Source organism: Populus euphratica, unplaced genomic scaffold, assembly GCF_000495115.2.
Source record: "Populus euphratica unplaced genomic scaffold, PopEup_1.0 scaffold8.1, whole genome shotgun sequence".
Lineage (NCBI taxonomy): Eukaryota > Viridiplantae > Streptophyta > Magnoliopsida > Malpighiales > Salicaceae > Populus > Populus euphratica.
In genome coordinates this window covers 104,250-130,823 of record NW_011499855.1, presented here as the reverse complement: position 1 = coordinate 130,823, position 26,574 = coordinate 104,250, and the positions used below count along the sequence as shown (strand labels likewise).

At 34.0% G+C, this 26,574-nt stretch overlaps 4 protein-coding genes and 1 long non-coding RNA gene across 12 annotated transcripts; 2 read left to right on the top strand and 3 right to left on the bottom strand.

Annotated features, from left to right (window-relative positions):
• On the bottom strand, positions 1-8,401 carry LOC105122793 (flowering time control protein FY-like). 2 transcript variants are annotated; one of them, XM_011022083.1, is made up of 18 exons: positions 8,040-8,401; positions 7,762-7,853; positions 6,902-6,970; positions 6,675-6,779; positions 5,651-5,746; positions 5,483-5,565; positions 5,317-5,388; positions 5,128-5,225; positions 4,567-4,626; positions 4,417-4,477; positions 4,242-4,329; positions 4,085-4,148; positions 3,774-3,852; positions 3,152-3,241; positions 2,185-2,273; positions 1,497-1,984; positions 949-1,200; positions 1-323 (listed from the first exon to the last, which is right to left on the bottom strand). In XM_011022083.1, exons 1-18 carry the CDS (start codon positions 8,302-8,304, stop codon positions 252-254), a joined length of 2,223 nt encoding a protein of 740 aa, XP_011020385.1. In that variant the 5' UTR covers positions 8,305-8,401; the 3' UTR covers positions 1-251. The 2 variants fall into 2 exon arrangements, with proteins under 2 accessions (XP_011020385.1, XP_011020386.1); XM_011022084.1 differs by lacking the exon at positions 8,040-8,401 and having other exon boundaries at positions 6,902-6,981; positions 7,762-7,850.
• Positions 8,402-11,802: 3,401 nt separating this feature from the next.
• Positions 11,803-13,616, top strand: LOC105122792 (uncharacterized protein At5g39865-like). The gene has a single exon (XM_011022082.1). The coding sequence runs from the start codon at positions 12,443-12,445 to the stop codon at positions 13,220-13,222; it is 780 nt and encodes a 259-aa protein (XP_011020384.1). The 5' UTR covers positions 11,803-12,442; the 3' UTR covers positions 13,223-13,616.
• Positions 13,617-13,947: 331 nt separating this feature from the next.
• LOC105122791 (uncharacterized) lies at positions 13,948-14,583 on the top strand. Its single transcript, XR_841753.1, has 2 exons — positions 13,948-14,090; positions 14,481-14,583. It is a non-coding gene; the product is annotated as an uncharacterized LOC105122791 (long non-coding RNA).
• A 500-nt stretch (positions 14,584-15,083) lies between these two features.
• On the bottom strand, positions 15,084-16,098 carry LOC105122790 (triphosphate tunel metalloenzyme 3-like). The gene has a single exon (XM_011022081.1). It carries the CDS (start codon positions 15,913-15,915, stop codon positions 15,301-15,303), a length of 615 nt encoding a protein of 204 aa, XP_011020383.1. The 5' UTR covers positions 15,916-16,098; the 3' UTR covers positions 15,084-15,300.
• Positions 16,099-19,703: 3,605 nt separating this feature from the next.
• Positions 19,704-25,952, bottom strand: LOC105122788 (probable ADP-ribosylation factor GTPase-activating protein AGD11). Of its 7 annotated transcripts, XM_011022073.1 has the most exons (15): positions 25,884-25,952; positions 25,659-25,741; positions 25,498-25,561; positions 25,244-25,351; positions 24,079-24,159; positions 23,651-23,731; positions 23,210-23,290; positions 22,806-22,886; positions 22,394-22,478; positions 21,752-21,827; positions 21,323-21,486; positions 21,013-21,238; positions 20,664-20,780; positions 20,449-20,544; positions 19,704-20,217 (listed from the first exon to the last, which is right to left on the bottom strand). In XM_011022073.1, exons 4-15 carry the CDS (start codon positions 25,275-25,277, stop codon positions 19,936-19,938), a joined length of 1,404 nt encoding a protein of 467 aa, XP_011020375.1. In that variant the 5' UTR covers positions 25,278-25,351; positions 25,498-25,561; positions 25,659-25,741; positions 25,884-25,952; the 3' UTR covers positions 19,704-19,935. The 7 variants fall into 7 exon arrangements, with proteins under 7 accessions (XP_011020375.1, XP_011020376.1, XP_011020374.1 ...); XM_011022074.1 differs by lacking the exon at positions 25,659-25,741 and having other exon boundaries at positions 25,884-25,926; XM_011022072.1 differs by lacking the exon at positions 25,884-25,952 and having other exon boundaries at positions 25,659-25,877.
• Positions 25,953-26,574: the final 622 nt, after the last annotated feature.

Sequence of the window (26,574 nt, the reverse complement as noted above, 5' to 3'; positions counted from 1 at the left end):
TTATCATTTCAGCATGATTTATAAACAAAATTCTTTATAGAAAAACATTGTACAAAATGTTCTGCTCGATGAATTCTGTCTCAAAGTATACAAGTATGTATCATTCCAATCATACGTGGCTATTGAAAAAGGGGCAAGATGGAACGCAATGAACATGACTACAAGTTAAAGTTGTTAGTATGAGCACAGGCAGCAAGACATTTTTCTCCTTCAAGGCATAGGCAGCAGGCCTTTATGATGCGACAACGGTTCTACTGAGGTGTCTGCGAATGTGGTGGTGGACCAGATGGTTGTGGTGGAGGCATACCAGATTGGTTTCCAGACTGCAATTAGGATTAACATATGTTAGCTCTTCTTGAACAAGCACAATGTTGCATGCACAAGCCTGCTCAGAAACTAGTAACATTTAGAATTCTGTACTGACTCTCATGTTCGTTACTTGATATATGCAAGAGACATGAAACATGATATATGCAACCCGGAAAAAACAAAAGCATAACAGTAGCAGATAAAATTATGCATGCTTACATCAACAGTATCCCTCGTCATATCCTAATTGAATTGCTGTGATCACAAGTCAATAAATTCTAGAAATTTTACCTAATCCAACACTGTAGACTTCAATTAGAGACAATTATCTCCATGACACAACTCTGCATCTCTCTATTCTTCCTCATCATAGTGATAAAAGTGGCATGTTTTAGAGGGTTTGGTTTTCAGTTTTGCGAACTGATACCTATTCGGCAACGAAGCCAGAAGACCTTTTTAATTGATAATGTAAACATTCCGTGGGTTCCACAGTGATTCATGTTCAAGTACACTGTTTAAATTGTCTATGGGATCTGAAAATGACAGGGACAAAATACCATCAATTTACACTAGACATTTTTAGTGTAGATATGGGGATGGTACATGGCCCATAACAAAACAATGTGATGTCTATCTTACCTGGTAGGGATTAAACCCAGGCATCATTGGCATCTGTCCACCTTGAGGATGGTTGAATGGACCACCCTGTGGATACATTTGCCCCCCTGTGGCATTTGATGGGCCCTGCATATTGGGCAGGCCATTTGGAAAGCCCCCGCCAACTGGAGGGGCAGCACTTGTGGGCAAGGATCCTGAGTGCATTGGATTCATGCCCATAAAATGGCCCTGTGGCAACAGAGGTACCATCTGACTCATCGTCCCTTGCATCACCTAAAAAGGAAAAAGAAAGAGTAAAATATAACATTCCAAATACAACTCATTAAGGAAAGTGCTGAACAGATGTAACTTGAAACTAGAATTACAAAATCTATTTTAAACGAGACCATGTCCTTTCAATCACAACGCGTGTTTCTAAGCAGAAGCCTCCTTTGCATCGTCAAACATGCAGAGAAACTACTTGAGAATCTTTTTAAGATACGCACCAAATTGCCACAATTGGAATAAAAGTGAGTGGGGTTGGATGAACTTGGGAAAGAAATATAGAAGACTGGAGCGCTATACCATACCATTGGACCAGGCATTGATGTAGGCAAAGATCCGGGCATTGAAGATGGGATTGGTGAAGGCATGCCACAAGGGGGCATTTGAGGAGGGCGAGGTAGATGGGGATGAGAGAGCAGGGGTACATGGGATGGAGGCAGTAGCTGTTGCATATTTGGAGGTGGCATAGGCAAAGGAGGCATGTGCTGAGGGAGTGGCTGCTGCTGAGGACTTTGCTGATATCCCTGCTGCTGATTGGCTGCATGAAGTGACGGATGTGGACCAGGAGGAAGAGGAGGCACTCCAAAGGGCATAGAAAGAAGAGGCTGCCTCTGCTCTCCCTGCGATGCATCAAGCGATGTAATTGATAGTGGCATTGCAGCTCCAACACCTGGAATAGTTCCTTCATTTCGAGTCAGTCCAGGAGCAAATGGTCCTGGAGTTGTCGGTGGTTCAGGTACATGGAAATTGCCAGGGAAGCGGCCACCAAGGGCAGGATTTTGCTCACCATAACCTGGTAGAGATGGTAATGCTTAGAAAATTAATTAATAAAATATGCTTTTGTATACCAATCATGTAATCATTGAAAATATCATGGCTTCAAATTTTTGGAACATGTACAAGGATATTTTCTGGCCAACGCAACACATGATTGAATTTAATACAAAATATCGATCAAGCCATGTACGGTTTCACCAGTTTGTAAAGCCTAACCTTGGTTTTGACCCATGTTAAATTTATCACGGGCAGTGTCTCCTGGCCTATTTCGACACCAAAACTTTGTTGTGTGATCATTGCTACCACTGAAGAAAAAATTATGCAGGTTTAGTAACTAATGAGGTAGAAACACCTTAGAAAGGGTTATAGATTAAGACAAGGAATTTAACATTTTGTTTTTTTTTTTTAATTTTAGTCCCCCACCAGAACATTGAAATACAATTATTTGATATTCAAATCTTTCATGAAAACCAAATTCTCGAAGTTGCTACAGCCAAGTACTCATTTATACTCATTTAGCACAGCCAAGAACTCTCCTTCCTTTCTTTTAAATAGAAGATCATCATAGATAGAGTGCAAAATTCAGCACAAAAACAAACATAAGAATCTTACCGAATAAAAATATTGAAAAAAGGGTTTCCAAGAATATCAACTAATGGAACACCTCAAAAATACTGGAAGCAGAAAAGCATGATAAACCAAAAAATCTATTCCATGATACACTGTTTGCTTCGAAAAACTTCATTCCTTACGATTTTCAAGTTTCCATGCTTCAAAGTCAGCCTGTGTGACTGTTTCATTTATTAATGGTGCAATTGGAGAGTAACTTGTGAAGCAGTTTCGGATAATCAAATCTTTTACAAGTTAGATGACATGCACATTACAATGGCATTGATATGTGCCACTCACATTGCTCTTTAACAAGTTTACAAACCAACTTACGATGCTATAGAACAACAAACAAGACACTGTAACATCTATTTTTCTAGAAAAAACTAAAGCTGCAGTAACTATATTAAACCACATTCAATATTCTAAGCAATGACCCATGCCACCATTTTAACTTTCTTTCTAATAAAATGCAAGAAAGGTAATTTATTTGAATACCTGTTCAAAAGGGAAGGAAAACTAAAACCAGTTAACATCCCAGGATATTCAATTAACTTGAATTTAGTGCATTTACCTGCAAAGAAGATATCCAATAGGATGCCATGAAAGATCCCAAACACTATTATCATGAGCACTGGAAACTTCAGCCTGGGGGGTTTCATGCCTATACATCACAGCCATAAGATACAGAAGGTATATGAGATTACTTCCATATGAGCAGCAAGCAGCATAAATAGCATCAAACAGGAAAATAGAGTCAACCGACACAATCAGAAAAAAGAGAGGAAATAAGATCAAAAGATTGGTTGTTTTCAGTAATCCACCATCCAAAACAAAAAAAGGTTTGGCAACCAACAAATTCTGAGAAGAAATCTTAAGATCTATTTTCTTGTTTTCTTATATTTTTAGTTGAATAATGAGCCCACAAAAAAATAATGGTTGGAGGACTCCATATACATCCCCTTCCACTGAATTACTTTAAATCACACACCACAAAAAGAGGGTTCTCTTCAACCTCCATATACTCATTTCCTTGGCATAGATTTTTGATGCCTTACAAATATTTTAATGAAAACATATTAAAAACAAATAACATTCAATCACCTAATGTATACCATGATGAGAACTTCAGAAAGAAGTTGTAGAATAATTTAACAGTAAAAAAAATAGAGTTCTATTTGAGATATCAACATTACCCCACAAGCCAATGGAAAATGGATCCGTCATAACTCCCGCTAACAAAGTACTCTTCATGAAATGGATGCCAAGCCAATGCTGGAAATAGTAGAGAACATTTTTACGATAAGTATATCCTTGTATACAAATCACACGACAGAAAAGTTACAGAATTAAAACAAGCATGCTAACAATTTTAATCCGAGCTCAGCCAACAGTAAGCATGGCATATTAAAGTGGAAAATTTCCATAACTTTATAATCAAGGGCAGACCATTCTACAACTGAATTTTATCCTCATATGATGTGCATAGGTGAAAGGTGTTCCTAACCAGTCACGTCCTTCCGATGTCCACGGAAAGATTCAAGCTCCTTCATTGCCCTTAAATCATAAAGCTGAAAATGTGAAAAAATTACAAAAAAAGGGTCAACATTCAAGCCCCAACCCTTCATAAAAGAGACCTTTGATGTGAGAAAGAATTTGCAAACCTTGATGATTTGATCTTTTGAAGCAGTCAGCACCCAGTTACCATTTTGGTTCCATTTGACACAAAGAACAGTATTTTTGTGGCCATGACTGCAAAACCCATGCTGAACTTGTCAATTTTTTTATAAAAATTCTAAACCAAATCTTAGCCTAATCACCAAGAAAATATGTACTCACAATGAGCAAAGCTCTCTTCCAGATTTAGCATCCCAGAGTTTTACTAGGTTGTCTTTCCCACCTAAAAAAAAGTCAATTAGCAGCATCAACCACGACAATGCCAACTTAATAAAGAGATCAGGATGTTCCAAAAAGAAATAAATGGCTGACCTGAGACCAGAAGAGATTTTGTAGGGTGCCAATCAACACTCTTCACATCCCAACCATGGCCTGTCTGAGTTCAAAATGATGCAGATAAAACTTTTTAGGTTGCTCAGTGCAAATATTATGAGCACAACACACAGACAGTAATCTAAGCCATCAGACTGTCACTTACACCAGAACTAGAAATACATGCAACAGTAAGTAGTCTGATCACATCATGGAAGCAAACCCATCAATATTCCTAGCATTAGTCTCTACACGCAACAGGAAGTAGTCCGATCACATCATGGAAGCAAACCCATTAATATTCCTTGCATTATTCTCTAAACTATCTCTTACAGAAGAAAATGATTGAACAACAGTCTTAGGCCCATTGCATATTTCAATATTCTTCTTTCAAGGTTAACGTTTCTGACTAAAAGCATGGTATTGTATCAAGCAATCTTAAAGAAACATTATCTGCAATAATTCAGGAGAATGGGAGAAAGAACATCCAATGAAGTACCATAAAAGAATCATCCCACACAAACTTAATATCATATGTTCATTGACCAAAAAACACATTACCTGTTAATGAACGCTCTTCATGGCACCGAGCAAAGTCCCAAACTTTAACAGTAGTATCATCGGAGCATGAACAGAACTTCAAATCTGTCCTACAGAAACTGTTCAAGAGGTTTACAATACAAACTTCACCAACACCATGTATTAAGAAAAAAGAAGGAAAAGGAAGGGAGATATGAAGCAAAAATCTACCTTAAGCCACGCACTGATTCTTTATGAGCAGATTTATTGACCTTAACATTATTCATGTTGCTCTGCCAATACCTAAAACAACATTAAGAAAAATATTAAATGAACAACATATATGAACATAATAGCAACAAAGCTATAAGAGCAATGAAGAACATATGAGAATTACTTAATTGAACCACCATCATCACCAGAGACCATCCAATTGTCATTGTGGCTCCATACCATAGACCTGATTGCTTGATCATGAGCCTGCACATAAAAGAATTCCACAAAAATCATCAATATGGCTTCTTTCCTGGTTAAAAATCAACATTAAATGATCATATCTACACACCTGAAGAATCATTTCAAAATTAAATGACTGTCCATTCCAAAGGGTGAATTCCCCACTTTGAGAACCTGTGATTAGACGTTTCCCATTTGGAGTCCACTACATATCAAGAAAAGGGTCAACATATGTTTGATTACAAAGTTAAATGTGATGAATCCCAAAAGAAAGAATCAAAATGTTTTGCTGTATTTATGAAGGGAAAAAATGGCAAGGAAATTGTAATGGCAAAATAAATTTAGACCAGGCAAATAATAAACGGCATTCAAACTCATTTCAAATTAGACAACAAGCATGTGCACATCTTGCATGTATATGCAGGTGCGCAGGCAGATGCACCCACTTTTTTTATTACTATTAAGCAAATGAAGTCATCTACTCTGCCAAATAGGAATTGGAGACTACCGATTAGAACTCAACAACTTTCTACACTATCAGACACGAACTGCAGACTAAGATCTCAAAGAGCTAACTGGTAGATAATTTAAAGACTAGTAGGATGAGTTCAGTTTGTCGGAAACACCATGGATCACCAGTCTTCATCTAACTTGATATGTCTCAACAGGTAATTTGCACATCTAGCAACAATTTCTTTTTTCTTTTTTTCATTCATATCTACAAAATGAAAGGATAAAACTTTATGCTATCAAAATGAAATTACGAAACAGCACATAAGAATAATTGTGTTTAAGTCATTTTTCATAATGTCATACACAATTATATATTTGACACCTCAGACAAGTAAAAACTAAGTTTGAGGATCCATTAAATGAATGACACTCTCGTTTGACTCTGAGCCTGAAACATGTTTAACAGGGAAAGGAATATTGCAGATAAATTCAGCGCATATTCCCTTTCATAAAAACCAAAGCAAATTGACTTTAAACTTCTAACTTCAAAAGAAACAGAATTTTACTTCACGATCCATCATAGAACAGTATGAGCAGATCATGCTACTTCCTAAGAGAAATAAATGTTTGTCTATTCAAATATGTAACAAAGTCCAGAATTCTGTCACAATCAGACTTACCAAAACCCGATTTATCGAACAACGGTTTTTGTTTAGAGATGTATGAACAAACTTTGTGGCAAAGCTTGTTGATGGATTATCAGAATAGGCAACTGGAGGCAACATCTACAACAGAGATCAAAACATGAAGAAAATTCACATGCTTGAAGCATAGAAAGATATTAGGCTAATAGCTACTTTGAGCATATCTCATAAAGAAAGAATATAGATAAACAATGTTCACTAACATCGATAGCAGCTGCTGGGGTATGTTGCAATACTGTCCTGTCCCTCAAGTCCCACTGCCACATACGAGTCTGCAGCAACACTGAAACAAGATTACAAGTGACTCAAATAACAAAAGATCTATTGATACAGGCACTGGGGGGACACCAACCACTTGCAAAAGCAAAAGAAACTAGCTAGCAAATCATTGATGGTACATCATATAAACCACATAAGAGAATACGTGATCTCTGAAGTTCAATTGTTTAATTCTTCTTTGTTGGAATGCTAAAAGTGTAAAGTTTGAACCCACAAGTCCTTCAAACAGTTGAGAGTAGAATCTCTCCCAAATACTCTTTGTTCCACTCTCTTCATGAAACCCAAAATATTAGTAGAGGCATACAAAATCCTCTACTTCTCTTTTTTTCCCCTTAAAAAAACCACCACATCTCCAAGCAATTACAAAACCTTATAATTCTCTCTTTTTCCCCTGTACAAAATCCACCACTTCTCCAAGCAATCACAAAACCCTATACTTCTCTGTTTTTCCACTGTACAAAAACCACCTCTTCTCTTGGTCAAGATCAACTAATCCCACCATAACCCAAAGAAAACCACTAGTCCTGTACAACTATGAATTCAACACCAACACTGATAAGCTTTTATTCTTAAGCAAAATATAAAAGAAACCAACAACAGATTCAGATATTGGAATTAACACGGAAAAATAGATGCCTCATCAATTATTCAATTACCATTACAAGAACACCAAATCCGGCCAGAAACACATCAACAACCAAAGAAAATAAATTCCAAGACCTACATCGCTTCCAATTGAGATACATATCACAAAAATTACCAGCTATCATATTTCAAGCATTACCTGAATATACCTAACAACCGTGCTTGTATAATCAACTGCTCTCCTCTGCGTAAGCTTCCTCATCCTTTTTCCACCGTAACCATCACCATGACCTATAACAACAACAACAAAAATCAATCAATCAATAAAATGACAAAATCCCAATCAAAACGCACAATTCAACATCATAACTGAGGTTAAAATTGAAACCTGGTCACTCTAATTAAACTAATCAAAGACAGAATTTTCAAACCCTAAAACACTTAAAAAACAACAATGCACTTGTGTAACTAACTAACTAGCTTCGTATTTAGGAGGAGGAACTGGGGCGGCCTGCGGATGGTGGTGGTAATCAAGCGGGTTAAGAGTGGCTGATGAAGCGGAGGACTGTCGCATCATTGGCGGTGGCTGCCCTCTATGAAAATCACCACCAAGAGGCGGTTGCTGTTGGATATGTTGTTGGTGCTGGTGTTGTGGCTGCCGGTGCTGGTGGTGTTGTTGTGGCTGCTGGTGCTGGTGCTGTGGCTGCTGGTGCTGGTGTTGTTGAGGATCACCGTAAATCATTTGTAACGGATAAATTAAACGGTGATCGGAAGAGGTTGGGGGGAGGAGTGAAGGGGATAAGAAAGTATAAATTGGAGTGAGAAACTCTTTTTATCCAAATTTGTTAACAAAATATGCTAAACATCTACGTGGAAATTTCAAAAGATTAATTAATTTTTTTATAAAAAAGTTAATTTAAAATAAGATTATGAAAAAATAAATTCTATGGAGATTGGAGACTGGATTTAAAGTTTTTTTAAATAAAATTTAAAATAATATTATTTATTTTTTTAAAATTAAAATGTTTGGATTGGTTTTTTGGTAAAGTTAGTTATTTTTTAAAGTATTTTTTATTTAAAAATATATTAAAATAATTTTTTATTTAAAAAATATATTTTATATTAATATATTAAAATAATTTTATAAAAATTCAATTTTTATTTAACCCTCGTGTAAAACGCAATATAAATGGAAGCTTAATCTGGTTAATAAACCGGGTTAAGTTTAATAATATAATTATAATTGAAAATATAAATAAATAAGAGAAAAATCTTCTTTCATTAACTACTGGTGTTCAACTGTATAGTTGTTCCGTACAAAAAAGTAACGTAAAAAGTAGTGACCATAAAAAGGAACCAGCACACCTGGAATAGGTTGGTTGCTCTCGATGCCAATCCAAGAGAGGCAGCCGTCGCATAGACCTCCACAATTGCCGCCGTAGCCACCGGTGTATTGCAACCTTGTCCCTGCCTGTAAGTTTTCTCAGATCCCATCTACCAAAATCCTTTCTAACTTCTTAAAAAAAAAAAAATTCTTTGTTTCTTAGCATATGCAAATATGCAATCTTTGTAAATTGGAAGACTGAGGACTGGATGTTATGTTAGCGTAATGTTAATTAGAGACCCTTTTGAAGAAGAATTTATGTTATCTTGAGTTGTTTGATTATTCAGTTTTTCATGTTTAATTTCAGTTATTATGCTCAGTAATTTAAATGTTAGATGGCCTTGGACCCTGTAAACTATCCAGCCTGTTTAATTATCCAATTTTCTTTAGTCAACATGCATTATAGAATATAGACTGCTGAATATGTGGTAATAGTAGTGGTCAGAAACTGTGTAACCGTAAGCATAATTTTCTTGCATGCTAAAGATCGATGGTATAGCAATGGAGTATTAGGGAAGATTAGCGTTACTCCTGTCATTATGCTATAAACTGAAAATGACTCGGATTTTTTTCCTTTTCCTTCTATGAACAATGAATTGACTCAGATAGAAATAAAATGAAAGCCAGTTTAGGTTCATACCTGATGTATCTGCAAAACCAAATATGCTTATACAACATTCTCCACTTTCCTAAATTGGCTTTGAATTATTTGAATTACCTGATTATTAAACTGGCTTAATTAGTCAATCTACAACCTACAAGTTAATGAAAAACCCATGATTTTTTGAAGAAAAAATATATCATTTTAAAGGTTTTTTATAAAAAAAACTTGGACTAATCTACATTAATATGCTTAATCAATTACCCCGGCTTTTAGCGGGCCGACTACGGATCTTATGATCTTATAACTATGTGGAATTATCTATTGTACATTTATTGAGCTTACTAAAGTTGGGAACTTTAATCCTGACCATTAAGATTTAAAAGTTAAAACTCCTTTTCAGTAAGTTTAATAAATCATAAATGCAATGCATGCTGCTTTTACTGTGAAGGTATCACTTCACAAAAGAGTAACTTAAAAGAATAGTTCTTTTATAAATTAAAGAGCATTTGAATTAATGAGAATGAGGGGGAAAATACAGAGAAATACACTAAATTAATCTATAACTCTTGTGAGGTTTTAAGTTTATACAGTAAATTGACAGCTTCTGTTTCCTGTTTTGGAGACTTTGCTGTGTTGTTCATGCTTTAATTAGGTTTCAACAGCAAATAAAAATTACAAAATTATTTGGCAAGTAAAATATAAAAAATGTTTGTTTTTCTAATATTGATAATTAGAGTCGAGCATCATAAAATTTCTCAATAAAATAGTTTGTAAATGAAAAGGATAGATCAACTGAAAGTTCAAAGTTTGAAATTAATATTATAATCTAAAACTGTTGTGAATTTATATATTATGTTTTTGGGATTGAGATTCAGGTATTTTTTAAAATATATTAGAATATTTTTTTTTATTTTTCATACCAATATGTCAAAATTATTAAAAAACACAAAAAAAATATTAATTTAATTATTTTCAATTCAAAAACATTTTTTTTAAATACTCAAACCAAAGACGGGTTAAGCTCGGAAGCTCCTAATACAAAGCGAGATCTAAATTGTATTTTAAGTAGAATAAAAAAAAATTGAATTGGGAAAGTTTTTAGTAATTTAGATAACCTGAAGAAACCGGACATCATAAACTTTAAAAAACAAAAAAAAAACATTATTTTAATTAAAATAATTTACTTAGTGAGGCAATGATTATTTTATAAAATATTTTTTTTTATTTTTTTAAATTTATTTTTAATATCAATGCACACAAAACTAATATAATATAATAGTTTTCATCAAGTGATTTTCTAATCCACCCCCGATGAATTCTGAAAACCATGTTTCAACCCAGCAAACATCAAAAAAAAAAAATCCAAAATTTAATATTGGGCATAAATTTAAAAAGCAGTCGGGAGTCACAGATCGAATGAAAAAAGATTTTTCTTTTCACGTTCACACATGAAAATATTATATTTTTTGAAGAAATTGGAACCATCCAAAAGCAATTGTCATCATCAACCCTTCTTTTTTTTTTTTATCATATTACGCTAGATATCTTCCCCAAAAATCCATGTGATATTTAAAAGTGATAAATATACAAATCAGTTGGCCCAATCACAATTTAAAAAAAAAAAGTAAGCAGAGATTATTCCTCTTATATTGTTTTTTTTTTTTTACTTTCAGATTTTCAATTTCTTAGACAATAAAGCAAACACATGACGTCCCAGCTTCAAACCCTCCAAAGAATTGAGGAGTCTGTACAGAAAATAGTATGTATTTAAATTTGAATACAATTCTGGTCATGATATATATTGTTTAATACGAGAACAACATTAAGGTGCTATTTTGAAATAAAAATAAATAAAAATAGCGGAATATAAACCTGATTAGGGTTGGGATTTAAATCGAATGAAGATCTAAAAAAAATCTAATTAACCTAGCAAATTAATCGTACTCAAAACTCGAGTAAATCTGTTTTTTTAATAAAAAAACAACATTATTCTAAATTGATTGAGATATATTAACATGTATAATTCGCAAACCAAGCGTAGTTTTACAATGATACCCTTGAGTAGAATCATTTGTTACAGCACACACTAGAGAGGAAGACAAGAAAACATTTGAAACATCCAACAAAATTCAAACGACAAAAAAAAAAAAAACAACAACCGCGTATGTTTCAAACTAGGCGGTGGTGGAGCTGTCGTATGTATCTGTCTGTAACTCTGACGTCATTATCACCCCCAACGAGGCGTCTCTGTTATGTAAAGCCCCTCTCTCTTCTCTGAAATTAGTAGCATTATATATAAATGTGTGTGTCCATGGGTGTAACGCGGAGTTATGGTTTATTCTTTGCCTAGCTTGGTATCCAATTCAAGCCTCAAATTCTTCTCCTCCACAATTCTCTCTAGCAGCAACAAAAGCAGGCTAACCCGAAGCTAAAAACCATCTCTTTTTCTCTTTTCTTCTTCTTCTTTTTTGTTCCCACTTTTATCTCTCTCTATCTACCTACCTATCCTCCTGTATTCAAAGAAAGACAGGAAAGCAACGGAAAGCAAAAAAATAGAAAGCAACTTCAAGAAAACAAAAACAGAAAGCAAAAACTCCAAAATTATTTTCACCTACCTTAATCAAAAAGCAAAGAGCAATCCTCCACCTTCAGTTTTTTTATCCCACGGTTAGAATTCTCTGATCATTTCATCTCCGTCACCATCGTCAGCACCGGATTTGAACGGGCTCGGATTGTTTTTGAAGGTAACGGAAAAGGTTATCTTTTTTGGTTTTTGGCATTTCTAGAGTTGAATTGTAGGGTCAGGGTTGCTTCATTCTTGATCTAATCAAGAGTCCCAGAGAGGAAATCGTTGAAATTCTTGAGATTGAGTTGATTTTGTGATCTGGGTCGATGGCTGAATTTGAAAATAACCAGGAAATCACACCCAATTCGAAACCCACCACCAATAAAATGACCTCTAGTTCTATATTCAATAGGTCTCTTACAATTCATTCGACTTCAGTGACAAAGCCTTACCTTCAATCAACATCAGGATTCTACAATTCTTTTGAGTCCATGAAAGGAAAGGTCAAAAAGCTTCGGTCTTTGTTTGAGTCCCCGAAACCGAATCCCAATGAATTGCAAATTCAAGCAACTAATAAGCTACAATCTGTGAAATCAATGGGGCCTGATTATAATAGGTTCCCTGTTAATGATAATAGAATTCGGTTGCCTGGTACTGAGGATAGGATTGTGGTGTATTTAACGAGCTTGCGAGGGATTCGGAGGACTTATGAGGATTGTTATGCGGTGAAGATGATATTTAGAGGGTTTAGAGTGTGGGTTGATGAGAGGGATATTTCGATGGACTCAGCTTATAAGAAGGAGCTGCAAAGTGTGTTGGGAGAGAAAAGTGTGAGCTTGCCGCAGGTGTTTATAAGGGGGAATCATGTAGGTGGTGCTGAGGTGATTAAGCAAATGTTCGAGACGGGCGAAATGGCAAGGGTTCTTGATGGGTTTCCAAGACGGCTGGCTGGGTTTGTTTGTGCAGGGTGTGGGGATGTGAGGTTTGTGCCATGTGGGAATTGTAGTGGAAGTAGGAAGTTGTTTGATGAAGATGAAGGGGTGCTTAAGAGATGCTTGGAATGTAATGAGAATGGATTGATTCGGTGCTCGGATTGCTGCTCGTGATTGAAGTCAGATGCACACACCTGACTTGGTGTGCTCTTGTAGTTGTCTCGTTGCTGTATGTAATCAATGTGAGGGTTGGCTTCAAAATGCTCTTTCGGATTCACAGGCTTTTTTTCTTTTTTTTCATTGTATTTACATCGGTCAAGGAGACTGGTGTTGGTTGTTTTATGAAGAGTGTCTTGAACAATAATAGTTACTATGTGTTATCAAAACTCCAAATTGGTCTTGGTAGTTTTGTTTGTATTTTATACAGGGGGGATTATTTCTCCTTTGTGGGAATGTAAATATGTAGTGCTAATGCATTGCAAAAGGATTTGCAAATGATGTATTGCAATGAAAATGGGTGCTTTTAAACCCTAACTTACTATACGTGAATACTGTGTCGTTGAAAATGTAGATTTTTCTTTTTATTCATGTTGTTTAGATGAATACTGTCGACATGAATACAAGATTAAACTACAGGTTTATTTGCTTTTGTGGATTGTTTATATACTTCGAGATTTTGTTCTCTTTCTGAATAGCAGTACATGGCAGATTTGGCTCTGTATATTGTTTTCACTTTGCTGCTTAACAGAAAATTTCCTTTTCTTTTGGGAATGCATAATTGTCTAGGAACATACGCCGAGGAAGCTATTGCAAAATTGCTTGTGGATGTTGTGTTACCTTCATGATTGAGAGAATTTTTCTTCACCTGACAACGTAAAAAATTTATATTTGTGATATACATATGAACCAGGTGATCGCTTTCTTTAAGAATCGGCAATGTAGTGTTGTGCCCTGATTATTGTTATGTGATTCCTTTAATTCTCTGCAACCTTTGTTGGATTTGGCTCATCCTTTCTGCATCAACAATCGAAAATATGGTGAGGTAAGTATGGTTATATGCAAATTTTGCACTTTGTGGAATGCTAGATGTTTGTTTAGGTTGCTCGCAAGACTGAATTAGCCTGCAAGTGTGTTGTGCTCATAACTTCTAGTTTATGTATATTGCTTCTGTAATTAACTAGAACTGCCTTGATCCTTGCATCAACAGAAATTCATGTGTATGCCTGTAAAAAAAGAAAGTATTTCAAAACTTAAATCCTTGTATAATTATCTGAGCAAACCCCGGGTTCCTCATTATCTCGTCGTTATTTAATTTTTACTTTCAACTTTGACTATATTTCTTTCAATTATCCAGTCAATCTGCTTTCCATTTGAATCCTGTTGTATGAAATGTTTCCTTTTTCCAAGGCAGTTGATCTTCAGTTCTTTTCAGGGGATTAATGTAAACCCTCGTCGGATGCCTCCGCACTGCCCAGTCCTGAGTACTGTGCTATGGCTTGTTTGTTTTCTTGCATCTACATCTTCACTAAATACTAGAAACAAGACTGAACTGTCTGAGCTTGTATCATATCGATGGACATATCAGACCATTCTTATTATGTTTGCAAATTTCTGTCAAACAAACAAGGAGAATAGTGAGACCGAATGGATTAATGATCTTATAGCTGTCTGAGCAGGTGAGCTTCCCTGGGTCAAATCCACTTTGGTTAACTTATAGCTGTCTAGCTTCTATCATACTGATTGAGATATCACACCAGTCTTGGTGAGAATTGATTGGTGATCTTATGTAAAAACCTTTTTTTTCTTCAACATGAATCATAAGGGTCTGTGTATCTTAATTTCTTTTGTTCAATTTCTTCAAGAGTGATAGCGATAATGCTCCAACTTGAAATGTTTCCTATTGAACAAGTTTCAGAAAGATAACTCAAATGAATGGTTGGTGCTCACAGATAAGCTGGCGTTGTCTAGACAATCTCCTGTTATGGCTGCAACTAATCTGTCAAAAAAACTAGCAACTATCTGTCAAGCAAATAAATTGGAAGATGATAGGGCATTCATTTATGGATAAATATACCTGAAAGTCTCTATCCAGGGACAAAAACTTTAAAGAATGAAGCAAGAAGAGTCAAGAACAATAATGCCATTCCAAGAACTATTGAAATGAAAAGCAAATTTAACATGATAACATCAATAAGGAAATTTGATTCACTCATTGCTGTTTCAATACAATTTAAAATAACACATTCTTTTTCTCATCGGGGCAATTTCCCAGATCGAAAAACTGCAAACTTGTTAGCTTCCGAGTAGGAAAACTCAATCCCATTACCCTTCAACAATCCTTCAATCAACTTCTTATCCTTCTCAGGCTCTTTACTCTCACATTCAATCTCATAACTGGTTCCAAAATCATAAATTGTCTCATCAAGCTCTAGTTTCAGTCCTTTCCAGTCAAACACTTGCCTCACATTCCTAAACATACCCAAACAAACAAGAACCTCGTTTTCTCCAACCCCAAACTCCCTTCTGACTCTCTGTATTATCTTTGAACTCTCTAATAATCCCAGTAACTGGCCGGGCTCAGCCACGCACATGCGGCCAATCTTAGGGTCAATGGGCTCTTCTTGTTCTTCAACGCGGCTAATGCCATCTGACATGGTAGGTTTAGCTTTGAGAGAGAGGATGCAGTAAGAATCAAGATTGTAGAAACGAAGACGGAGAGCTGCGAAGTTTGAGGAGAGTTTGGAGTTGGTGGTGTCAAAGAAGATGTTTTCCTGGATTAAGGTTTTGGTGTGGAAAGAAGAGAGGATGATGGACAGTTTTTGGTGGGAGTTTGAGTCTGGAAGCCGAAGTTTTACCTCAACTTCCATTGTAATAATTATCGATTGATTGGTTTCTGAGAAAATGGAGGAAAACACTGATGGGTTTTATGATTGCCTCTCGTTTCTCATCAACCTAGTAGAGAAAGCTGTACTCTATCTTGAATACTGAAGTGGAACTTCCTCATTCGTTGGGTTGTTTATTTATTTTGATCGGCGGTGATGAGGGGAGCGAGTAGGCAGAGGGTTTTTGGTATTATAGTAGTTGTTATGATGTAAAAAATATTATTTAAAAAAATTATTTTTAATTAAAATTATTTTAAAAAAATATATGTTTAGTTAAAATTAAAGTTAAATAAAAGATAATTTAATATATTTGATTAAAAAAAAATTTAAATTGAGGTTATAAAATAATTAAAAAAGATATATATATTAATATTGATGATTTTTAATTTAAATATTATAAATTTAAATATAATTATTATATTATTAAATAAATAATATTTATATCAAATATTTTTTATTGTTCTATTAACTTATCTAGAATTTTATTATGCATAAAATTCATCTCATAAGAATTATAGTTTTTATAGTTTTTTTTAGCATATAATAAAATCAGATAAAATATTATTAAAAATAAAAATAAAATTATGATTAAATTCTACAAATATTATATTATCATGCGATCTATTTCTAATTTATATAATATTATTAAATAATATTAAATAATATTTTTTCAAGTAAAATACAATAAAAAAATTCAATCGGTTAAAGAAATTATTCACGTGAACTGTGACAATGCCAGATGAATTAATTCACAAGGCATTGTTCACTTCAATATTCTCTCTTCTATGTTTCAGATCTTTCTTTTACCACTGAAAAGTTGGGAATATTAAAAGAAGCATCACTGAAAATCTCGTCAGTTGTCCGGAGCAACAAATCACGGGTTGATTGGTAAGCATCATTTTTTTTATTATCACTATCACTCTCATTTGTGATCAATTCTCCCTTAATTCTCTGGTCAGAACTATCCACCTTCATGCATGATAATCTTTTCGAATCAAAATGAGTTTTCCTGTATTGACAAGCCTTAGCCCTTTTCTTCATATCCATCTGTTTTTGAAAGTTGATATCTTTGTCAAATTCATCTAACTTTATTGGCAAATTTGCTTGATCTTTCAATGTAATTAATGTAGCTGCTACATCACTTTTCTTGAAGTGAATAGGCAGAGTGAATTAATTTATTCTGTATAAATGTTAAAAAAAAAACAGATAAATATTATTTTTGGTGAATTAACGTTTGAAATGTTAATTATGATAGGTCCTACACATAGTAAATAATATTTTATATTTTACTAAATGATTTGTTTATATGGTTTGCTTTAAACACAAAACAATCACAAAAACAAACACACTTTTAACCTCAAAAAGCAGAGGATAAGGGAAATACAAAAGTTCAATTTCTTTATACCTACATGGTACACTACACAGCCCTAGATAAATTATAAGACATTGTTGTATACATACTATGTTAACTTATAATACCATTTACTGCTAGATGATATATTAAAGAGTTAAATTAATAAAATAGTTTTTTAAGTAATATAAATATAATTTTTTTATTTATATATATTTTAAATATAAAAAAACTATTTAGAAGAATTAATTATATTTTAATACATTTTATGTTAAACTAATTTTAATATAATTATATAACTAATTTAGTTATTTTTTATATAATATAATTATGATGTTATTAATACAAAACAAATTAAAAAAATATTGGCCAACGGATACATGTTATTTCATTTACTTTTAGCTTCTCCACATAAAAATGTAAAAATAACTTTTCAAAATAGATATTTTAACTATTCATATAGCTTACCCGTTGGAATGATTAAAATTAAAATTAAAAAGTAAAAGTATAATTTTTTTATTTTAGCTTTTGTTTTTTTTAATTATTGCCTTTGAGATGCTCTAAAAGTATGTTTAGTAATGTAATAATTGTTATTTTTTAAATAATTTTTTATATTAAAATATATATTAATGATGTTTTTTTATTTTTTAAAAAATTATTTTTAATATCAGCATATTAAAATGATTCAAAATATATAAACTATATTAAATTTTAGTAAAAAAACAAAAAAAAAATTGAATTTTTTGAGAAGGCATGTTGAACCGGATTTCCAAACATTTTCTAAGTAAACTTCCTAACCTATCTACTCATGAGTTAGCATCAGCTGGATTTTAAAATTAAAATAATTGAGAATCGACTAGGTAAGAAAATCAGCAATGTGATTAATTCTTGAAGAAAATCGGCAATGTGATTAATTCTTGACCCAGCAAATCAATTAATTAACTTTTTTTTAAAATCTTAAAAAAAAGAAGAAGCATATTACAACCCATCATCATAATTTTTTAAAAAAAAGAAGCATATTACAACCCATCATCATAAAATGTTTTAAGATATGATTGTTTCCCGAGATGATTTTTGAACAGGCACAGCTTTTTGAAACAGATGTTGACATTCTCCGAAACAGATTTGTTGCATTTTACTACCTGCATCCTGATCAGATATAATGTTCAGACAACCACGAGGACCAATATTTGTGTGTGTAAAATCACTATTAGACTCAACTTTTTCTTGGTTTGGCCAGTGGAATGCTCTCCCAGTGCACTTTGGTTGAGGCGTAGAAGTCTAAGTTTCCATCATGCTGATTGATAATATATTAGACCGATCTTGGTAGAATAACAAGAGTGAGAATTATTTCTGTCCCGCTGTGAATTTATATGCTACAGCTTGAGATGTTTTCTGTTGGTGCTTGCATCGAATGGAAATCAGTTTCAGGGTGACAACTCGATTGAGTTAGTGCTTGCAGATAAACTGACGTGGTCCATCCAAATCCTATCATGGTTGCAGCCATTTGTCAAACAAATACGGTAGCTGTGGAGCATGCAGTTGTGGATAATCTAAAAACATACCAGATCGTCTCTATCCAGGGACAGGTTTAGCCATTGTTATAAGACTCAGCCCAACGCGATATGAGTAAGTGAAAAGATCAGATTTTTTCCCTTTAAAATGATGTCTTTTATAAATAAATTTTTTTTGAGTTAATGTGAACCCACAATTCGAGCTTTGGAACAAGTCTAACTCAAGTCTAAGTTTTATAGCTATGTTTTTAATGAATTTAACAAGTGGTGTCTCGGGATCATGGTGTTTTAAGACTTGAAATCCCACCTCACACTCCAACTAGCTATCTGATTTCTTGGCACTGATATGAGCTTTCAGGAAATTTCAGCGCAAAACAAGAACAGGAACTATTTCCAGAAAATAAAACTGAGAATAAATATGAAATAACATAGTTTCACAAACAAAGCACATCCAGATAAATGAAACCATTCAGCTCATTCGAGTTGTTCCATTTTCTTCTCTAGGTTTGAATTCCCTTCCTGGAGGCCTATGTTTCTGAAAAACCATGGAACCTGTTAGTTTCTTGACCTGTCATCTGATTTTCAAGCCTTCATATTTCTTCAGATTTTCCTGTTATTATACATTTCCTAAACAGCTAGTTTTGTTGAAAAGGATTTCTGTTCCCTCAGAAGAGTGATTGTTGCATAACAAAATGGCTTTTGGTAAACACTCCTCTATCATCAGGAAAGCTGCAGAAGACTATTTTTTAATCAACCAAACAAGGATTCATTGGAAGTACTAACCATTTGGTCATAAAGTTTTGATTTGATAACCATCTCAATTTAAAAACTTAAATTGTTAGGTAAAACTCTATGAATAATTTTATATTACTATTTAACAGCAAATTTGGAATTGGAATCAGAATAGAGGATACCCAGCCTGACTACTTTTTTTGAACGCTCATTGATTAAAGCAAACAAACTATATACAATTCGTTAATGAAAATCCTAACAATCCCTGTATACTCGTAATGAAACAATGGCTAAAACAGCTTATTACAACAGCAGCAGGCTAAAAGGTTTTTCCATTGCGAGTTCACCACTCAAAACCGGTTTAAAATATGGCATCACAATGTTTGAAGTTCCGTACTCTCTATGTAACTATTGAGTGAGAGGAACACATTCAAGCTCAATCTCCAGCACCCCTCTCTCAACGTTCTTTAGCTTGAGACTGATTTCTTGTTTTACCTTTCCGTCTGCTAGTGAGATAATGCCATCTTTAACAAGGGTGTTATCCTGGCCTGCTATCCATTTACCAAGCTGCATCGACTCCGTGATGGTTGAATTCTCATAAGCTTTGGCAGCAGAAACAAGTGGTTGAATGTCTATCTCAGCCTCACCCATGAAGTCATCAGTTGTGAATTTATCCTTGTCGTAAACAAGCTGCATACAGCCACCTGGAATTTTAAGTATCCAAAACCAAAGACCAAAAAGAAGAGCTTGCTAATATGATTGATATATTTTGGTATAAAATTACAAATAGGAATAAAAAATTAAGAAAAGAAATGATTAATATATCTATCAGAAGTGGCAAGTGTCATGAATCATGATCATCAAATTTATGATTTTCGAATTTGTGTTAATTCCACACCATAAAAATTTGAAACAAGTTACCACTTTTAGAGGAGGAATCTGTTCTGGAATTGACAACATTAGACTTTCATTCCAGATTGGATTCAAATTGTTCTTTATGACGCGAGTCCTCACTGACTGAAACAACAATTACCAAAAAAACAGCATAGTTAACAGGTTTGTTGCACCGCAGACCATTGAAAATCAACAGAGTTGTAATGCCAGTGAGGCCAAAATAAAAGGGAGGAGAGTCTCACTTGCTGGCCCAATGTAAGGACAACATATGGGTCGCTAGTCAACACATCCCGGACAGCTAGGTTGGTTCCTTTGACTACATTAACCTTGATTAATCCAACAAATTCAACCATAGCTGCCTATAAACAGAACATTTAAGCAATAGAATCAGCAAGTTTCACTGAAATTTCAAGATAGGATGCATCACATTTTTCCATCCACGGAAAACCATGCATAATGATGGCTTGTGATCAAGTTATTTCAGACTAGTATATTTGTAACAGATCTCATTCTAGCTTGCTTCAAAAAGAAAAGGTGAGCTCATAATCCTCAACATAATATAAATACATTAATGAAATTGGAATTCATTACCAAAGAGTTGCTCTTTTTATTGTTCTTGTACTCAGTGTCTTTTCTTCCCCAGCTGTTACGAAATGCATTCCCAATACGATGCCTGGTTGCTTGTTTTTCATACTGTTTCTTATCTTGGGGTGAACAATGACTTGAACAACTAGAGGATAATGCACTTCTAGGACCCGGAAATGGGCAGGACATTTGTCCATCACAGTTTGAAAATTGCTTCTGCTCATATTTTCTCCTGGGTATTCAGAAAGTAAATATCTGATTTAGAACACCCTTTGTTTTTTTTATAAAGATATGATCGGTGCGGTACTGACATTACCTAATAAAATCAGATCGCTCCTCTATTGAGGCATCTGATTTTGGTTTTTGATAATCATCAGGAATAAAAGCTTCGTATTTCTTGTTTGCAGCAGTATTGCCACCCAAATCTATCAGAGTGTTCACTTGTTCATCTGTCCATTCATCTAATTTGATTGATAGAACCTGACGGAAATAGAAAAAAAATACAGCATCAGCAAAACAAACCAATATGGGAGACACAGACAGCACCAAGTAGCTGTGTTGAAAATGTTAGTTTTTGTTAACATCGCATCAGAAAAGCTCATTATCGAAAAGCTGTGATTTCTCCTTGAATTAAATTTCACATGCCTCTGTGTACTAAATCACGAGAGCACAAGATCTAACAGTATAAAGTTCTAAAATTTTGCTTTTACAGACAAGGCCAACGAGTCAAGTTTCAAAACTGCACCTTTGTTAGATGCACCCCGAGGCTTCTATGAACGCCTGGCCACTTGATACAAATAAAAACTCCAAAACTTATTGACCTGACAGCCAAAAATGATTCAGTCAAAAGAAAAATAGATATCCAAGCACAAGAAACACAGTAATCAGGAGTTGAGGAAAGAAATTGCATCTGCTGCAGTTGTAAATGGGTGGCACAAAGTGTAGTTTTGGTACAAACCGAAAAGACAAATATCCCTTGCTTTTATGTGAAATTGTGACCAAAACAGTGATAAGAGTTAAAGCATATTTTGCTTTTGAGATAATGATTTCAAGTATATGTGTGTGCTAAATCTGCAATTTCCTTTGCATTATCCATTCATTTGCAGGAACAATATTTGACACTGATTCTAATGTTATAAGACTATGTTCTGATATTCAAGTATTTATCACTAGGCATTCATACTCCAACTATTCCATTTTGAAATACAGTTACAATTAACAGAGAGTGAATTGAAAGATTATAATTCTGTGCTAATAAAAAGAAAATGGGGCATAACACAACACAGTTAAATGCTTGAAAAACAGTACCGCATTTATTATCATGAACTGTACATTAGGTGAATAAAAAGTATATGGAAATGCACCAGGTTCAGTCTTAACAACTTACACCCATTTTGGATCTGGAGATCCACAATCAGCACAAATCTTGTTCCCTGATTGACTTAGCAATTGCTCCAGTCTTTTTTGTGGACCTGATTAATGAACAGAAAGATAAAATATATGACTTTCTTACATGAAATTCATAATTTCATTTCAATTTAAGAGTATATCACTATTGCCTCTTTTTTATAAACCTAAATAGGAAACTAGTCCGCTTAGCTCATCATATCCCTGCATGTAAAGCTAAATTGGATAACCCTGAGAACCAAATTTTGTTAGACATAAATCACATAGTGAAAGAATTTTGAGTCTGTTAATGACCTCGTAATATACTTCAACTAATATTTTTTAGAACGATGAGCTATTGGAATCACAAAGAGTTTCAAACAAAAAGGTTCATAGATTAAAGCTCAAGATACCAGAAGATTTCTGTGGATCTCTACTGCCGCGGCAACTTCTTCTGCCAGAATGTAAGAGATCATCTAGACAAGGAGCCGATCCTAAAAGTGCAATGCATTTAATCAATTATCAGATCATCATGGAAGACTATAATGCCAGGAATGACCAGGATGCAATTATTTTGTGCGGGTCTTTATAAACATAAATAGAGGGGAAAAAGAGGATAATTGTAGAAAAATAGAAAACAACTCCTCTTGATAGACATATCCCTGCATGTAAGATCAATATATTGGCATAACCGTGAGAACAGAATTTTGTAAGAGATAAATCATAGAAAATTTCAACTTATATTCTGCAAAGTGATGAACTATTGGAATAACAAATAAACTCAAACAAAAAATTTAAAGATTAAAACTCAAGATACCAGAATGTTTCCGTTGATCTTTTTTGCTGCTGCAACTTTGTTCATCTGAATTTAAAAGATTATCAAGCCAAGAAGCTGATCCTAAAGAAAATGCAGTACATTTAATCAAATATCAGATCATCGAGAAAGATTATAACATTGGGAATGATGAGAATGCAATCATTTTGTGCAGGTCTTTATGAACCTAAGTGTGAAATAAAAAGATAATAGTACAAAAATCAGAAAATGAGTCCTCTTAATGGATCATATCCCTGCATGAAAGGTCAATATATTGCAGAACCTTGAGAGCTGAATTTTGCAAGAGATAAATTATATAGTAAGAGAACTTCGAGTTTGTTTAAGCCTTTGCAATATATTTCAACTTCTATTCTGCAGAGTGGCAAGCTATTGGAATAACAACGATTTTCAAATAAAAAGTTGAATGATTAAAGCTCCAGATACCAGAAGATTTGTGTCGATCTCTTCCACTGCTGTCACTTTGTTTGTTTGAATGTAAGAGATCATCTGGACAAGGAGGCGATCCTAAAATGCAATAAGTTTAATCAAACAACAGATCATCATGGAAGATTATAATGTTGGGAACAACCAGAATGCAATAATTTTTATGAAGGTCTTTATAAACCTAAATAGGAAATACAGAAGACAACAGTAGAAAAAATAGAAAACAGATCCTCTTATTAGATCATATCCCTAAACTAAAATTAGTGCATAACTTGAGAAAAGAGTTTTGTTACAAATAAATCACTCATAGTGGATATTGAGTTTGTTTATGCCTTCGCTATACCTCAACTTCTATTTTGCAGAGTGATGAACCATTAGAATAAGGAAGATTTTCAATCAAAAAATTGAAAGATTAAGGCTCCAGATACCAGAAAATTTTTGTTCCTCTTTACTGCTGCTGCAACTCTGTTCATCTGAATGTAAAAGATCGTGTAGGCAAGGAACCAAACCTAAAAATTCAAATAGCCAATCACTTATCGGACAATCATGGAAGATTATAGTGTTAGGAACTATCAGGACGCAATCATTTCTGTAGGTCTTTTCTTCATGGAATAGATCATACCAAATCCATATTAAAAATCAAAGCACAACATACACCAAGCTGAAAAGTATTAGCAAAGTCATTAACTGCATGAACATCGTAGCAAATATCACATTTCACAGTTCTCAAGTTCTGAGAACCAGAAAACTATTAAGAAAAGATCCATCGAAAAAGGACTTTTCCTGAGTACAGCCATGCTTGACTCTCAACACCATGCAAGTACAAATATAGAGATTCCGTCCTTGAACAAATTAGGGGATAAGACAAGTTTCAAGAAGAGAGGTTATCATATATATCATGAGATCTAGAAGAAGATATAATATATGACTGATTGATACATGCAACTTAGAGAGAAAAGATTTAAATCTGGTTGTTAATGGGTTGGAGGCTGATACTAATGGGGAAGGTAACCTCAGAAAAGAAATAAACTTACAGATGTCTGCACTGCAGATGAAAGCATAATACAAAATTGGAATCAAAGAGAAGTGAACAGAGACAATTAGTTAAGAACAAAAACAAAAATCATGAACAGACTTCGACAGAGCTTAAGAAAGATATCAGTTACTTTCTGGCAACCAAGAAAACATAATACTCAACACTCAAACTATAAATCGACTATGTCTATATCTATAAATCTTGTAAGTGGTACAGCATGCTTGTAATTTCTAACCCCAGTTGACCATGAGCTTGATTCTACCAGACGATCAAGGGAAAAGAGAGAGCCCATCTATGCAATTGGCAAAAAGCTGAATAAAAGCAAAGAAACATTGCATCTCTATCAAAATCTGAAGTCATTTACTTTCCTATGGCAAAAGAGTATTGAAATCATATCTTGTTAGAATCATTTGACAGCAACTGAGATGATGTTCGGTCGTTTTTCATTAAGAACATGAACCATAGAAAATGCTAACGAAAAGAAAGAAAAGTGGAAGAGAACAAAACATGTTCGCTATAAATTTATGCACAAGATTTTCACAGGACACGTAGATTACCTTCAGAATTCTTGTGACTGATAGGCATCTCCATCCTCCAAACAATGGAAACAGAAATTACATGAATCGCTGCTATAATCTCATCATTGTCAAAGAAAATCCCCTTTTCTGTGTCAAATGATATGGATATCAATAAGCAATCAACTGCTCATAAAAATAAACTATTCTAAATCCAAGAAAGCTAAAATTCAAACAAGATTAGATCACAGGAATCAATAATTGAAAAAAACAACAGGAATCAAAAGGGTTCTTACATATTAAAGGAATCTCAACGAAAAAGAAAAGAAAAGAAAAGGAGGGCCTTGATCAGCTTCTTCTCTGCATCAAACACGTTGGCATATGTTAATATGTAAAAAGAATTTGAAATAATCAATAGAAAAACATCCTAAAAGCAAGAATTCAAAAAGGTTCTTACGAAATCGACAAAGAAACCAGATGGCAATGAAAATTTGGAAAAACAAGGCATCGGCTTGATAGAAGTGGTGGTTAATGGATTAGCTGGGCAAAACAATGCAAAAACAATTTCCCAAAAAATGCAAGTTTTGGATAATGTAAGAAACAATTATTAAAAGGAAACACAACAAAGCAAAGATTCAGAGCATAAAGTTGAAATGAATTGGATATGATTAGAAGAATCTACCATGTGATGATTGTATTTTATTATGTCAGTCTTTTCATTTTTTTTCTATTATTTGCAGCACAGGGAATATAAAGTCAACCAACCAGATTTATTTATGAGGATGTTGTAATCTCCGTCCAGCGGTTAAATTTACCAGACAAAACTTAAATCCTGGTCCCACGCGCTCTTACTTGCTCGTGTATTGCACATCGTTCATCACTCATGTCCGTAATTGTTAAACTACTCAATAAACTAAGATTCAATGAAATAGTCTTAAAAATTTAAGATTCAGACCTCGATTCAAACAAAGATTCCGTTTATTTTCGATTATTTTTTTAAGAAAAAAATTACTTTTTTTTTTTATTTTTTTTACTTGAAGAAATCGGGGAGGCTTATAATTTGTTCATGTGATCTCTCATCACCATGAGAGTAGGTAATGAAAGAAATATTTATTGATATCCTCTTGTACAAGTGGGGCGTCGACTTGGCTAATGTATCCACGTTGGTTCATTTTCCAGATGTTAGGAACTCATCTTACGCTGTCGAGGCTGTTTTTGAAATGTGATAATTATTTTAAAAAATATATATTTAAAAAATCCACTCCTTCCCAATACATTACTTGAACCTTGTACAAGATCCAACCCGGATCAGGTCTTACATCTATGCCTCACACTATGTTTTTTTTTTTTTTTTTTTTCTCCCCCCTAACGGG

Bases quoted from the DNA above. Each gene is read 5' to 3' on its own strand.
- LOC105122788 (XM_011022073.1), bottom strand. From the start codon at position 25,277: ATGGAGATGCCTATCAGTCACAAGAATTCTGAAG. The intron at 23,291-23,650 runs GTATCTGGAGCT...CATTTTCTTTAG, and splicing joins AGATCGACACAAATCTTCTG to GATCAGCTTCTTGGCTTGAT. The intron at 21,239-21,322 runs GTAATGTCAGTA...CTGAATACCCAG, and splicing joins GAGCGATCTGATTTTATTAG to GAGAAAATATGAGCAGAAGC.
- LOC105122792 (XM_011022082.1), top strand. From the start codon at position 12,443: ATGGCTGAATTTGAAAATAACCAGGAAATCACACCCAATTCGAAACCC.
- LOC105122793 (XM_011022083.1), bottom strand. From the start codon at position 8,304: ATGATTTACGGTGATCCTCAACAACACCAGCACCAGCAGCCACAGCAC. The intron at 4,478-4,566 runs GTCAGCCATTTA...ACTTTTTTTTAG, and splicing joins AAAATCTCTTCTGGTCTCAG to GTGGGAAAGACAACCTAGTA. The intron at 2,274-3,151 runs GTAAATGCACTA...TTTTTTCTTCAG, and splicing joins ATTGGATATCTTCTTTGCAG to TGGTAGCAATGATCACACAA.
- LOC105122790 (XM_011022081.1), bottom strand. From the start codon at position 15,915: ATGGAAGTTGAGGTAAAACTTCGGCTTCCAGACTCAAACTCCCACCAA.